The following is a 13,979-nucleotide window of genomic DNA, read 5'->3' on the forward strand; positions in this document are numbered from 1 at the left end:
AATGGAAGAAAGCAATGCAGAGCTATCGTTATGATTATTTGTAACTGGGATATAAAAGAATTTTGCAAGAAAAGCAGGAAGGGCCATAGGTAATAAGAGTGAACAACATGAAAAAGTTTCACTGAGGATCTTAACTTTGTCTTGTAAGGCCTTGGAGTTACAGCCTCTCTGGGGGGCCCTAGTTGTATTAATAAAGTTGAAACAATTTGACTTTTTTTTTTGAAAGTTTTATATCAACTGGTTTCTATAAGAAAACAAGTGACTATGTAGAAACATGAACAGTGTTTCTCATAACAGTGGCCGGGGAGAGGGAAGGTAAAAGGGAAGTCTGTAGGTTTATCTCTTTGTCAAAGCAGAAGCAGGACCCCAAGAAAGAGCAAATTTCCTTCCATTCAGCTGGGAGCCCAGAGACCACACTCAGGAAAGTTTAGGACAGCAGCTGAGGGAGGATGGAGGCAGCCAAAGGCTAGGCCAGAGAGAAGGTAGGCCTGAGTCCAGGATCCAACCCTCCTAGGTGGCATCACCAGGGAGGCGTCATGGGCTGAGGATTCTGCAGATAGGACATCACCACAGCAGAGATTGAGAGCATGAAGCTACTCATCATCTACTTAGTGTCCTCCGAGCTCCGCGAGTTGGCAAAGCTGATAAAGGAGCAGTAGATAGCAACCCAAGCACACCACTTCAGCTTAAGCATGAGGTCGCACATGCTGAACATCATGCCGAGAAGATTCATGTAGTCCGGAGTCGGATCGTCCAAAGCCGGGTTGCACTCTCTCAGAGGAGTCTTATACCTCAGCACTTTGTTGGGCCTTCGGGGGTCGGACATATTGTTAACAGGTGGACATAGCAAACTGAAGACCATGCCATCCTTCTTTCATGGCTAGAAGAGCAACTTCCGACCAGCAATTTGACTTTTAAATGTTCTATTAGTTACTCTTCTGTTGTTGTAATAAAGCAGCATGAGGCAACTTAAGAGTTTATTATGGCTTACTTCTCCTGAGTGTAAGAGTCATAATGGAGGGGACAAAAGAGCAACTGGTAACAGGCATCATAGCAATAAGAGGAGGTACCCAGAGCTCACATCTTGAACTGCAAACACAAACTTGTAAACAGCAGGAGGATGCTATCTCTCAAAGCCCATCTTCAGTGACATATGTCTTCATCAAGGCTATACATCTTAACATTCCCAAACAGTGTTACCAATTGGGCACAAAGTATTCAAATATGGAAACCTATTTGGAACATTCCCATTCAAACTACAACATGCACTTAAAGAGTATATCAAAAAGTTGATGACTGTATAGACAATGCGTACTCCTCATGTCACCCTGTAACTTAGAAACATGTTTAGTGATCCTTAAACTTGAAACTTTCCTGAAAGAACTAACAAGGATCTATAAGGTAAATGGGTGAGATGCTTAAACAGACCCTCCATAATTCTAGTAGAAACACCAACCTTTGGTTTGAGAGAAATTGGCCGTTAGTGTGTTCCAGGTAACATAGCAGAGATGAACACTCAGATATATAACATATAGCCAATTGAAAGTCTTTATTCAAACTAATTGTGACCACACCAAAGTGTTGGGGGAACCTAGGTGTGTTCCCAAGCATCCAGAACTTGGGAGTTTTTAAAAGGCAGATACCACCTCTTCACTATGCTCAACAGCTGAAGGGACCTTTTCAAAATCAAGCTGAAGCTAAGGTTAACTGGAGGGTGTTCTGTACAAACAGTCCGTTTAGCAGAAGCTAAAATAAATGATCTAGGCTGTCTTGACCTTTGGTTCCTAGAGGAAAGGTAGGTAATTTTTCATGGGATTTTTCCATCAAGGAGATTTTCTCGTTAAACCAGAAATGGTGTCACCATGAATACAAGATAAGGGAGTCTCTTCTCTGTCTTTCCCTGTCACAATAACATAGTCAGAGGCAAAGTTCCAGACTCAGGAACTTGGCCATCCACAGAAAGACTTTTGGAACAATTAAGTGAACCATCTTAAAGGTGACATTCAATTTTTCTCTACCTCTTTTTGTTTTTGTTTTTGTTTTTGGTTTTTTTTTCCACTTCCAGGCATGGCTTCCCATGTTAATCCCATCTATCTAATTCTGAAGGCCCAGCCCCAATCTGAACTTACCAATAAATATATCTTGACTTATTAAATATATCTTGTGAGCTCAGCTCACAAACAGTCAGTCCTCAACATGAACTCTTTTACTTTTCCTAATAATTTATTGATGATTTACTTTATTATATGTCCACGTGCATGTGTTTGTGTGCATATGTATCTGGGGAGATACATGTTCATGGAGGTGCTGGTAAGACCAGGTATTGAGGATGTCAGATCCCTGGAGCTGAAGTTATAGGCAATTGTGACCCATCTGGTGTGGGTGCTAAGAACCAAATTCCATTCCTCTGCCACAATCCTAAGTGTTAACCACTGACACATCTCTTGCAGCTCCTTCTTTAAATTTTTAAAAACAGAAACAAAATCAAATAGAGAGAAAGTAACTCCTTATCTTCACTACTAGAAAATAACAATGTATTTTCTTTATCTTTTACTTTGTGCTAAGCCACTTTAAAAATCAATTATGGAGATAATAATACATCCTTTCTAAGTACCTCAGTACCCCATAACTGAGGATAAAGATAATCCTCTCCATAGTCCCAGTACTATTCATACCTTTGAAAGTTAAACACCATTCTGTAACATAAACCTAAATCTATATTAAAATTTGCACAATTGTCCCAAATAGCATTTATGTAGCAGGCTTTATTGAACCAGAGAATGCAATCAATATCAGACTTTAACAATTAGCATTAGACTATGGAACCTGCTTAATCTTCTAACAGTAAGAGCTTCATAATGTCACACAACCTGAACTTGTCTGATTGGTTCTCATGAAATAATTTAAAAGAATTGTTTATGCATTGAATTTTGTATAAAAGGGAAATCATTCAGACGGCAAGACTAAATTGCTCTCAAACATTTTATGAAGCATATTTTACAGGGAATTCCTTGATTAGATATATTGATGATATAGATAGATAATATAGATAGAGTTAGATATAGGTAATATAGATTCATGGTGAGTGATGTAATTTCATGCTGTTTATCTGTTAGTGGTAGTAATTTTTATTATATACACTTTTATTGTCCTTTCTGAGGTTACTATGTAAGTTTGACTTTCTCCTTCCAATTAAATGACATTGCTTTATAATTCTGGAATTTAATCTCCAGCTCTTTTTTTATATAACATTAGAAACTGTGTTTAATATTATTTTGAGAATACTACAAAATCTGTAACATGATGGTAATTAAAATTCAGTGGTTCTTTAATAAAATGTATATTATTTGAGTTGATCATAATATTTCAGTCCTGACACATCTTAAGCTCACAATTTCACAATAGTATTGTGCTGCTGTGACCATGTGGATTGCTGTACAAAAATGTGCCCCTAACCTCTGTCACCATTCTGGTATGGTCGTTTGTATCTGAGCTTTGCTCACAGTAAGCACAAATTTCAGGCATTTCAAGTTTTAGAAGACAGACATGACTTGAAAGCCTGAACTACTCTGAGTGCTACTAATTGAGGTGAGTCTACCATTATCTGTTGCTTTTTTCTTCTTGGAGAGCACACTAATTCATGGGAAGAGTAGAGGGAGAGGCTAAGAGTCCACACAAAAAGGTGACTGCTAATAAAGAAGCCAGCAAAACTATAAGGGCATGGGTCAGAGAAGACAAAGAGTAGAGTTCCTTTAACCTGATGTCAGGACACGAGAAGCTTAGATCTCTAAGAAGACTGGGGTTCAAAGAAAATCCAAATTTGGCACCTAAATTTTCCCAGAGAAATTCATCAAGTTCTCAAACTGTGCTGGTGGTCCTTTTGTCAAGTTGGCACGGACCTAGACATGTTTGGGAAATGGAACCTCAATTGACAAACATGCTTCCATCAGATTGCCTGTAATCAAGTCAGTAGGACATCCTCTTGATTCATGTTTGATGGTGGAAGGGCCCAGCCCAGTACTGTGGATGATGGAGAGTATGAGAAAGCAGGCTTAGGGGACCAGCGAGCAGGTTTTCCCAATGGCCTCTGCTTCGGTGTCTGTTTCCTGATCCATGACTTGAGTTCCTGCTTTGGCTTTTCTACTTCACTCACTCAGAGATGGAATGCAACTGAGAGTGGCAAGCTAAAATAAATACTCTCTTCCCCAAATCACTGTTTGGTCAAGGTGTTTTACAACAGCTATAGAAAAAAGGCCAAAGTCAAGGTGAGAGAGCATATATTAACATGTAGGAATTTGTACACGAACAATATTGAAAAGAAAATGTTTGGGACGTATCAGGGGAAGTGGCGGGGGTGGGAGGTGGCGATGTTCAAAGAAGAAACTGAGGCTGTCAATGAGAAACCCTAATTTGAGAACTCTACATGGAGATAATTTAGAGATAGTTTAAGGATTACTAATTGGAAAAAAATTCTCAAACAAGTTCATCTTCATTGGCTTGCTGATGCCTGCATGTTTTATTAGCTGCCATAATATCTATGTGGTTCTAATCATCCTCAGAGGGAAAACAGCATTATATAAAATTTGTGTATTGGTTCATTTGCAATTACCCATGTTTGTTCAACTCTATCAGCCGTAATGATAGAAAAGATAAAAATAAAAGAGTAAATTAAGAAAAAGTGACAAAAAATATGCCCATAAGTAACTCAGATACAAAAGATATCCAGAGATGGATTTTTAAGTTATGATATGTTAAAAATTAGATGAAAAATTTTATCGGCTATGTAAAATTTACTAAAAGTAGCCAGTCAGAGCTGCAATTAATCAAGAACTGAAATGAAGAAAAGAATAAAGCATCTTAAAAAGTAGATTGTAGATTTTGAAAGTGTGATTTAATTGAATAGGAAGTAATTTAACAAACAAGCAGGGACTGAGTTATGAACCAAAGAGAAAGTAGGTGTGCAGAATAAGGAATCCAGCCGATCCAGCACATGCTAAAGTTCACTCCTATGGAGAAGCGGTGTGCCTGAAAAGGCAAAAGGACAGGGTTATACCCAGTGTAACACCACAAGATGAAGGCCAAGAATATTCCAAACAGCACAGTGCAAGTTCCAATTAAATCGTTAGAAGGCAATGGAAAGTCTTCTGTTGGTTCCATTGATACCCCTGAAGACCGAAAATAATTTTAATAAATTCAGTACTGTAAAAATTAACCACCTATTGTCCTGTAATTATTGCAAAAATGTCTTTCTAGATTCAAAAGCCAAAAACAAAATGAGTTGTATTGCTGAAATGTTTTAATTTATTAAAAGTTCAACAAGAATTACTCAAATGTTTGGAAATTGTTAGTTAGCCTTTGTGTAAATGTTGTTTGGAGTAAATGTCTCTTTTTCCTGTATTCCTTCCTGGGCCTACCAGCACCCAATTTCTCTAGTACTTGGCAGTGATACTGCAGCAATTAGTTTGCGTTTGTAATCATCATACAATCTATTCTTGATTGATGATTTCTAGTATATCATCCATTCTACTATTCTGGATCATATGATCACTACTGCAGAGTCATACAGATAAGTATGTAAGCTGGAATACAATTATGAAATTTACTGGTGTCACCACTGAATTTCATTTCTTCAAATTGTTTAATTTTTGCTATTCTATGTTTGCCTTTTCACATATTATCAGTAGTCGTTTCAGCATTATTTAAAAATTCTTCTGAGGCTGGAGAAATGATTCAGTGGTTAAGAGCACTTGACTGCTTGATCTTCCAAAGGTACTGAGTTCAATTCCCAGAAACCACATGGTGGCTCACAACCATCTGCAATGGAATCTGATTGCTTATAAGAGGTATGCATGAAGACAGAGCACTCACACATATAAAACACATGAATATAGAAATCGTAAATATGTTTGACTAAAATTCTATTAGAGATCATATTAATTCTAGGTAATAATTTAATAAGAAGAGACAAGTGAGGTGTAATGTTGAAACAAGTGAAACTGAGTGTGGTTTCACTATATGAGCATGAGTGCGACACATCTCACCTATACAAATTCCAGTAAATTTATTTGTAAGTATTTTTAGCATAAAGCTGGATATACAGCTCAGTGATAGAACATTTGACCAGCACAAACTATACCCTAGGATCAGTCCCCAATTCTATAGGATAACTAGAGTAAAAAAAAAGAAAGTTTTTGAAAAGAAATTCTGTGTTTTTTATATTCATAATGACTTGTTTAAAAGACTAAAATTCTACTGTAATTTTTAATTTTTTGTTAATTAGTTGGCATACATAATAAAGTATTTTTTCAGGTCCATATTTTGCTCATACTTGACCACTGCTTCTATTCCCTTAACTCTTACCTTGCCATGATCTAGTTCTTTCATAGTCATTGGTTCCCTTCTTCAATGTAAGTCATACCCCCACTTCCCAAATTGTCTTCATGCCATATATTTACACATGACATATATGTCATGCATATTTATATATATGAATCTCACATATGGAAGAAAACATGCAATATTTGACTTTCTTTATCTCTGTCTACTATAATTTTAAATAATTCCATATCCATGGTTTTATTGCAAATGTTTAAAATACAGTTAATATTTAATGTCAATCTTATATTCTGCAACCTTGGTGAACTCATTTATTCTAGGAAGTTTTCTTAAATTTTTCTGTACAGGTTCCTTGTGATTTTCTGCATAGAGTGCCATGTCATATTCAAATAGGGACAGCTTCATTTCTTATTTCTAGCCTTTTGCGTTCTTTCCTGATTTATTATTGCACGTAGATTTTCCAGAACCATATTGAATATTAATAGTAAAATTAGACCTTGCCTTGTTCCTAATCTTGGCAAGAAAATACTGTCTTTTACCACTAAATATCATGTCAGCACCTAGTTGTCTGAGAATTTGAATCATGAATGATGTTAAATTTTATCAAAAGGCTTCTTTGCATCCAGTGATATGGTTATACGATTTTCCTTCTATGCCTTATTATCATAATGATTTATACGGTTCATCCTCTCATCAACCTGGTCCTGAATCTGAGGAATAAAATGACAAGTCATGTTTTGTAATTACCTTTACATATGGTTTAATTCCATCTGCTGATATTTTAGAATGATTTTTGGGGGGCATCCATACACATGGAGAGATTGGCAGGCAGTTTCCAATGCCATACAAAGTTCAGCTGGATTGTAGTATTGATGGTGAGGAATAGAGTAGGGTGTGTTTTTCTCTTCCTTTCATTATCCAGAAAAGAGTGTTAAAAACCAGTGCTAGTTTTAGGCATTTATTATAATTTCCTAATAAATCACTTGGTTCTGTGGATAACTTTTTAAACATGTTTCAGTATAATTCATTTCTCTTGGCATTCATAATGCTAGACACAGTGACTCTCTCCAATTGAGTGAATTGTTGACATTTGTTATGATGTCTACTTTCTAAAGATGAGATACATTCTAAGGCAAAAAGTTTACCTGTGTAGAGTTGTTCGTAGTATTTCCTCATGATTCTTCTGGTGTCTATATGGCTTGCATTAATTTGTGCCTTCACTGTGGTTTTCATTTCAGACATGCTACCAATTAGTCAATTTTATTGGTTGTTTCAGAATCTTCTTTGAGGTATACCTTTGTGTTTTTTCTCTTTCTCTGCCCCGTCCCCCTCTCTCTTACTCTGGTTTTATGCTGATGCCTTGGTTTCCTTGTTTGAGATTCTAGAGATGTTAGAATGTGTTACTAGCATTATGCCCTTCTTTAAGTAATGTGATTTTTTTCTCTTAGCAGGGCTTAGAATCCCACAACTTTTAAATGATTCACTATCATTGTTATTGAGTTCATTATACTTTTAAAATGATTTCTGACACATCCTCTTTGATGCATGGATTATTCAGAAAGACATCTTTACTTTTCAAATGTTCTATTTTTTAGTAGTTTCCACTTTTATTTCATAAAACAGAACTCTGTAGGTTTCAAAGATTTTACATTTGTTGATTTTATGGCTGTGGTTAGTGTTATGGCTGTGGATAGAGCCTGTTTGACTTTAGGTTCTAAGAAAAATGTGAAGAAAATGTGTAATCTGTGGTGGGGGTATTCAATAATATATTATTATTTCCTATGTTTAAAAATATTATTTATTTCTCCTATCATTGGTGGCTTTCTGAACAATTCTCACATGAACTGTTGAAAAATGACCTTGATGTTTTCAGTTGTAATTATTGATTTTCATATTTATTATCTGAATCCTATCGAATGTCCCGCCATCCTCTTTGAAGGTGCTGTTGACATGTACACACACTTTAAGGTTGTAATTACTCTTGAAATGAGAATTTTGTATAATGTTCTTTCTGATTCAGGAAATAATGTTTGTCATGATGTGTGTGTTCCTGCTTTCAATTCCATTACTATTGACTATTTTTAACTTGCAACTTACATAAAATAAAAACTTTTTTGAGTACATAATGTAAGCTGATTATAGCATTGTAGTTATGTTCTTTTAAATTTCAACTCAGTCTTATCTATAATTGAATTGATAAAGCTAGGCCAATTACAATTAATGGAATGACTTCTATCCAGAAATTCTTTATAAAAATAATGTTCTGGGGCTGGTGAGATGGCTCAGTGGGTAAGAGCACCCGACTGCTCTTCCGAAGGTCCGGAGTTCAAATCCCAGCAACCATATGGTGGCTCACAACCATCTGTAACAGATCTGACTCCCTCTTCTGGAGTGTCTGAAGACAGCTACAGTGTACTTACATATAATCAATAAATAAATCTTTTTTAAAAAAAGAAAATAATGTTCTGCTTTCATTTGGTTAGGTTCCCTGAATTCAGTAGAAAGCACTGTGTTTGACATGCGTTCTGCTAAGTCTTATGTGGTATTTCTATCTGGCTGTTTCACATGGTCTCTCATTATCTTCAATTTTGAGAATTTTACTTACAGTGTACAAATTGTATTTACTTCAACATGCCTGGATTTCTTTCAAACTTTTAAATATTTGGTGTGACTATTTGTTACCAAATTTGGAAGACTTTATTCATTCATTCATTCATTCATTCACTCACTCACTCATTGCTTTAGCTTTTTTTTATATGATCTTCCTTGCTTTTATCTTCCCTCTCGCCTGGAAAAAAATCAGAAATTATCTTTGATGCAAAAGAACATACTACAAGAAAAGGCAACCACAGTGGATTATTGTAAAGGCCTTGAATTATTAGATGCCACCCATGTGGGTTCTATAGTGTATGAAAGGCAAGATTTAGCTGGGATTGCATCAGATTTAAAACATTTGGACAAGGAAACAAAGCAAAACAAAACAAGCAGCAGCAACAATCAAATTCTTCCTTCCCTTTCTTCATATAGTTTTCATGTTAAAAAAAATGTTATTTTCTGTTAATCTCATCATTTGGAATTCTTTATCCTTCATAGAGTAAAAGCTTGTGTGTCTGCCATACGTCTACAGACTATCTTGTGATGCAGAAGTATTGCTTATAAATTAAGCACTCTATTCATATTATCAACAATCTTTCATTTCTTGTATTATATTTTATTTTGATCTCAATTCAAATGTAAAATGAATACAACTAACACTTCTATTATATGTCTGAGCTCTTCTTTATCCAGTGCCTGATGTATATGCCTGGTCTAGTCTGCAGAATCAACAGGTACCTCTCACAGTTTAAGACTTCCTGCAGAATTTGTTTGCCTTCCTCATATAATGATATTGTTCTCATTCAGGTCACCTCGTCACACTCATTCTAGTTCCTAAAGGATTCCTCAAACACATCTGCTTGACCTCATCAGCTCCTTCTTTAATTCAGGGCACTTTAACATGAAAAGTAATTTAATGATTTAAAAATAAACTCAGGTATGTTTACTTATACAAAATGAGAAATAAATATTAAATGAAAACAAAGAAGACAAAAGTATTGGAATATTTGGCAGAAACAGAAATCAGAGATTCTAAGTTGTATACTTAGCATTATAACTGTTTATCACATTATTTCTTCAGAGACCTGATGTACATTTTTTAAAATGAGCTAAATATGAAATGAGATTTGAAAATCTTAAACCACTGTCAAAAATGTAAAATTGTGTTTCTTATTGCCCTATATAATATAGAAGAAAAGTAAATTTTTACTAACATGAACCAACAAAAGTCATTTAAATAAACCTTCAGAATGTCAAAACTACTTATTAAAGAGGATATTTATTTTTATTATGGGATTTTTTATTACCTAATGTATTTACTTTACATCCTAATTGGAGCTTTTAGTTCCTACCTCTCCCCTCCCCTCACCCACTCCTTCTTCTTTCTCCTCAGATAAGGGGGAATACCTCCCATGGGCATATCAAGTTGTAGTAGGACTAGGTGCATCTTCCTCTTTTGAGACCAGTCAAGGCTGCCCAGTTAGGGGAAAGGGATCTAAAGCAGTTAACAAAATCAGAGACAGACCCTGCTCCTGATGATAGGGGTCCAACATGAAGATGAAGCTGTATATCTGTTATACCTGGATAGAGGGCCAAGGTAAATCCAATGCAGGCTTTTTGGTTGATGGTTCAGTCTTTGTGAGATGCTTATGGGTACAGATTAGTTGATTCTTTAGGTTTTCTTGTGGTTTCCTTGACATCTCAGGTTCCTTCAATCTTTCTTCCCCCTCTTCCAGAAGACTCCCTAGGCTTTGCCTAATGGGTGGTCTCTGCATCTGTTTCCATTAGCTGCTAGGTCAAGAGTCTCAGATGACAGTTATGCTATCCTCCTGTCTGCAGGTATAACAGAATATTATTAATAGTGTCAGGGGTTGGCATTCTCTCATGGCATGGGACTAAAGTTTAGCCAGTAATTTGTTGGCCATTCCCTCAATGGCGGCTCCCTCTTTATCACTGTACATCTTATAGGTAGTAAAAATTCCAGTTCTACGTTTTTGTGGGTGAGTTGGTTTCCTAATCCCACCACTGGAAGTCTTGCCTGATTAGAGGAGATGGCTGTTTCAGGTTCCATATCTCCATTGCTAGGAGTCTTACCTAGGGTCACCCTCTTAGATTTCTAAGAATTTCCATTGTCATAGGTTTCTAGCTCATCCCAGAGATGTCCCAGTCTCAATCCTCTGTCCTTTACACACTCTCATCCAGTTCCTTCCCTTCATCTACCTCTGACATCTATTTTATTTCACATTCCCAGTGAGATTCAAGTATCCTCTTTTGGGCCCTTCTTGTTACTTATCTTCTTTGAATATGTTGACTGTTGCATATTTATCCTCTACTTCGTGGCTAATATTCACTTATAAAGGAGGACATACCATTTTTGTCTTTCTGGATCTGGAATGAGTTTTTAGTTCCATCCATGTGCCTGCAAGTTTTATGATGTCATTGATTTTAAGGGCTGAGTATCTTGGGGTTTTACTGCTGGGAACAGATGCCATGACCAAGGCAACTCTTATAAAGACAACATTTAATTGGGGCTGCCTTACATGCTCAGAAATTCAGTCCATTATCAAGCTGGGAGAATGGAGCATTCAGACAGGTGTGGTCCAGGAGGAGCTGAGGATTCTGAAGGCTGCTAGGAGAAGACTGGCTCCCAGGCAGCTAGGACTAGGGTCTTGAAGCCCATGCCCACAGTGACATACCTACTCCAACAAGGTCAGACCTCCATATGCTAAGCATATACAAATCATCACATTCCACTCCCTAGCCCCCACAAACTTGTTCAAACATATGAGTCTATGGAGGCCATACCTAAACATAACATAATGCAAAATACATTTAATCCAACTTCAAAAGTCCACATAGTCTATACCAGTTTCAACAATGTTAAAAGTCCAAAGTTCAAAGTTAAAAAAAACCAAAAACACTGGACCAAAGCAAGACAGAAACCTGGCTGGGCAAACTCCAAATTCTATATCAGATGTCAAAGCGCTCTTCACATCTCCAACTCCTTCATTCTTATTGACTGCTATTGACAGATCTGGCATTTAGCAACAACAAACTTCATTCTCATGGACTGGTTCCACCTCATGTTAACAACTTTCCTCAGCAGGTAACCCCCAAATTAGGCATCTAGAATACCTTGGGGTCTCAAAGCCAACTTCAAATTTATAGCTTATTCCAACATCTGTCTGGGAGCTACACATTATCTTCTGGGCTCCTCCAGTGGTCTTTTGTCACTTCTCAAACACTGCACTTGGTAGCACTCTAAGCTCTCGATGACTCCACTCCCCTGCTGCTGCTGTTCTTGGTGACCATCCCATGATACTGCCATCTACAATATACTGGGGTCTTCAACTGCAACTAGGCTTAACCAATGACCTCTCATAGGCTCTCTTTATGGTGCTAAATCTCAATTACTTTGCATGGCACCTTCAGTCCTGGGCCATCAACTGAAACTGAGGCTGCATCTTCATCAATGACCTTCCCTGGCCACTCATAGTGCCAAGCCTCAGCTGTATTACCCTTTTATACTTTCAAAAACAGCATCACCTTGGTAATTCGTACACATTACCAAGTCCAGCTGCAGCACAAGGTACAACATTGGCTATCTCTGGAACACAACTTCTTTGTGCTCTCAGAAAATACTTCCCATATTTCACCTCAATGGTGTTGGTCTTAATCACTGCTAACCAGCATCAATTATTCCAGTAATGCCTACTATTTTTGATTCTAAAACTACATGACTGAAGCTGCCAAGTTCTGGTGCTTGCTGAAGCTGGAAATGTCTCCTATCTTCTATTACATCATCACTAGCTTTCTGTTTTCAGCGAATTTATTCTCTGACTAAACTTTGTTATCCTGGAACTTGCTCTGTAGACTGACTTTGAACTCAGAGATCTGTATGCCTGTCTTTTAAGTGCTAGTATTGAAGGTGTGGTCCACCGCTCCTGGATTTAAACTTTTCTCTAATTGTAACCTTCTCTGTACCAGACTGGCCTTGAACTTTCCAAATCCAAAGTCCCCAAATTCACATTCTTCCAAATAAAAGCATGGTCAGGCCTATCACAGAAATACCCCAATCCTAGGACCAACTTCTGTCTTAGGGTTTCACTGTTGTGAACAGATACCATGACCAAGGCAACTCAGTTTGCCTGTCTCCTGGGATTAAAAGTGTATATACAACCATGTCTCAATTTAATCTCTTCTTCACCCAGAATTGTCTCTGTCCCAGCCTTTCCTTAAACTAAGAGGTCTGTTTGTCTTTGTATCCTTGGATTAAAAGTGTGTACAACCATGCCTGATCATTAACTTGGCTAGGTGGGATCTTGCCCCAAAGTCCCTCTCTCTTAATCTATTATCTCCTAGACTAGATTCAGCTCCATTCAACTTCCTGGTACCCCTTTAATACTTGAACCATATATTTTGTATTTTTCCTTTCTAAACTTGCTCCTTTTCATTAAAATGCTCTTCTGATCTTCATAGGACTAAACCAGAGAACAAAGTCTCTGTTGGGCTGTTTTGAGACTTCTTTTGCTACTGAGATTAGTATAAATCTTTTACCTTAGCCCCAGGTAGACTTTTCAGACAAGGGCAAAAAGCAGCTACATTCTTCACCAAAGTGCCACAAAAAAGTCTCTAGGCCACATACTGTAATTCTTTTCCACTGAAATCTCTCAGGCCAAGTCTCCACAGTTCAAATCACTCTCAGCTACAAACTCTTACAAATTCCTACTAGGATAGCCCATTAAACCCCACTTAAATATCTACTGCTTTCCAAATCCAAAGTCCCCAAATTCACATTCTTCCAAATAAAAGCATGGTCAGGCCTATCACAGCAATACCCCAATCCTAGGACCAACTTCTGTCTTAGTTAGGGTTTCACTGTTGTGAACAGATACCATGACCAAGGCAACGCTTATAAAGGCAAAATTTAATTGACACTGCCTCACATGTTCAGAGGTTCAATCCATTATTAAGCTGGGAGAATGGAGCATCCAGACAGGTGTGGTGCAGGAGGAGCTGAGGATTCTACATCTTCATGTGAAGGCTGC

The 13,979-nt window shown here is 37.2% G+C and overlaps 1 protein-coding gene across 1 annotated transcript; it reads right to left on the reverse strand.

Moving 5' to 3' along the window:
• Positions 1–392: 392 nt before the first annotated feature.
• LOC110306071 (protein Asterix-like) lies at positions 393–826 on the reverse strand. The gene is made up of 2 exons (XM_085830729.1): positions 668–826; positions 393–593 (listed from the first exon to the last, which is right to left on the reverse strand). The coding sequence occupies exons 1-2, from the start codon at positions 824–826 to the stop codon at positions 393–395; spliced, it is 360 nt and encodes a 119-aa protein (XP_085686855.1).
• Between the last annotated feature and the right edge of the window lie 13,153 nt (positions 827–13,979).

This window comes from Mus caroli, unplaced genomic scaffold, assembly GCF_978045245.1.
Source record: "Mus caroli unplaced genomic scaffold, Mus_caroli_1 scaffold_2, whole genome shotgun sequence".
NCBI classification, from domain to species: Eukaryota; Metazoa; Chordata; class Mammalia; order Rodentia; family Muridae; genus Mus; species Mus caroli.

Coding starts and splice junctions, on each gene's coding strand:
- LOC110306071 (XM_085830729.1), bottom strand. CDS start 826: ATGTCCGACCCCCGAAGGCCCAACAAAGTGCTGAGGTATAAGACTCCT. Junction 594..667: donor AGCTGAAGTGGTGTGCTTGG/GTTGCTATCTAC, acceptor GATGATGAGTAG/CTTCATGCTCTCAATCTCTG.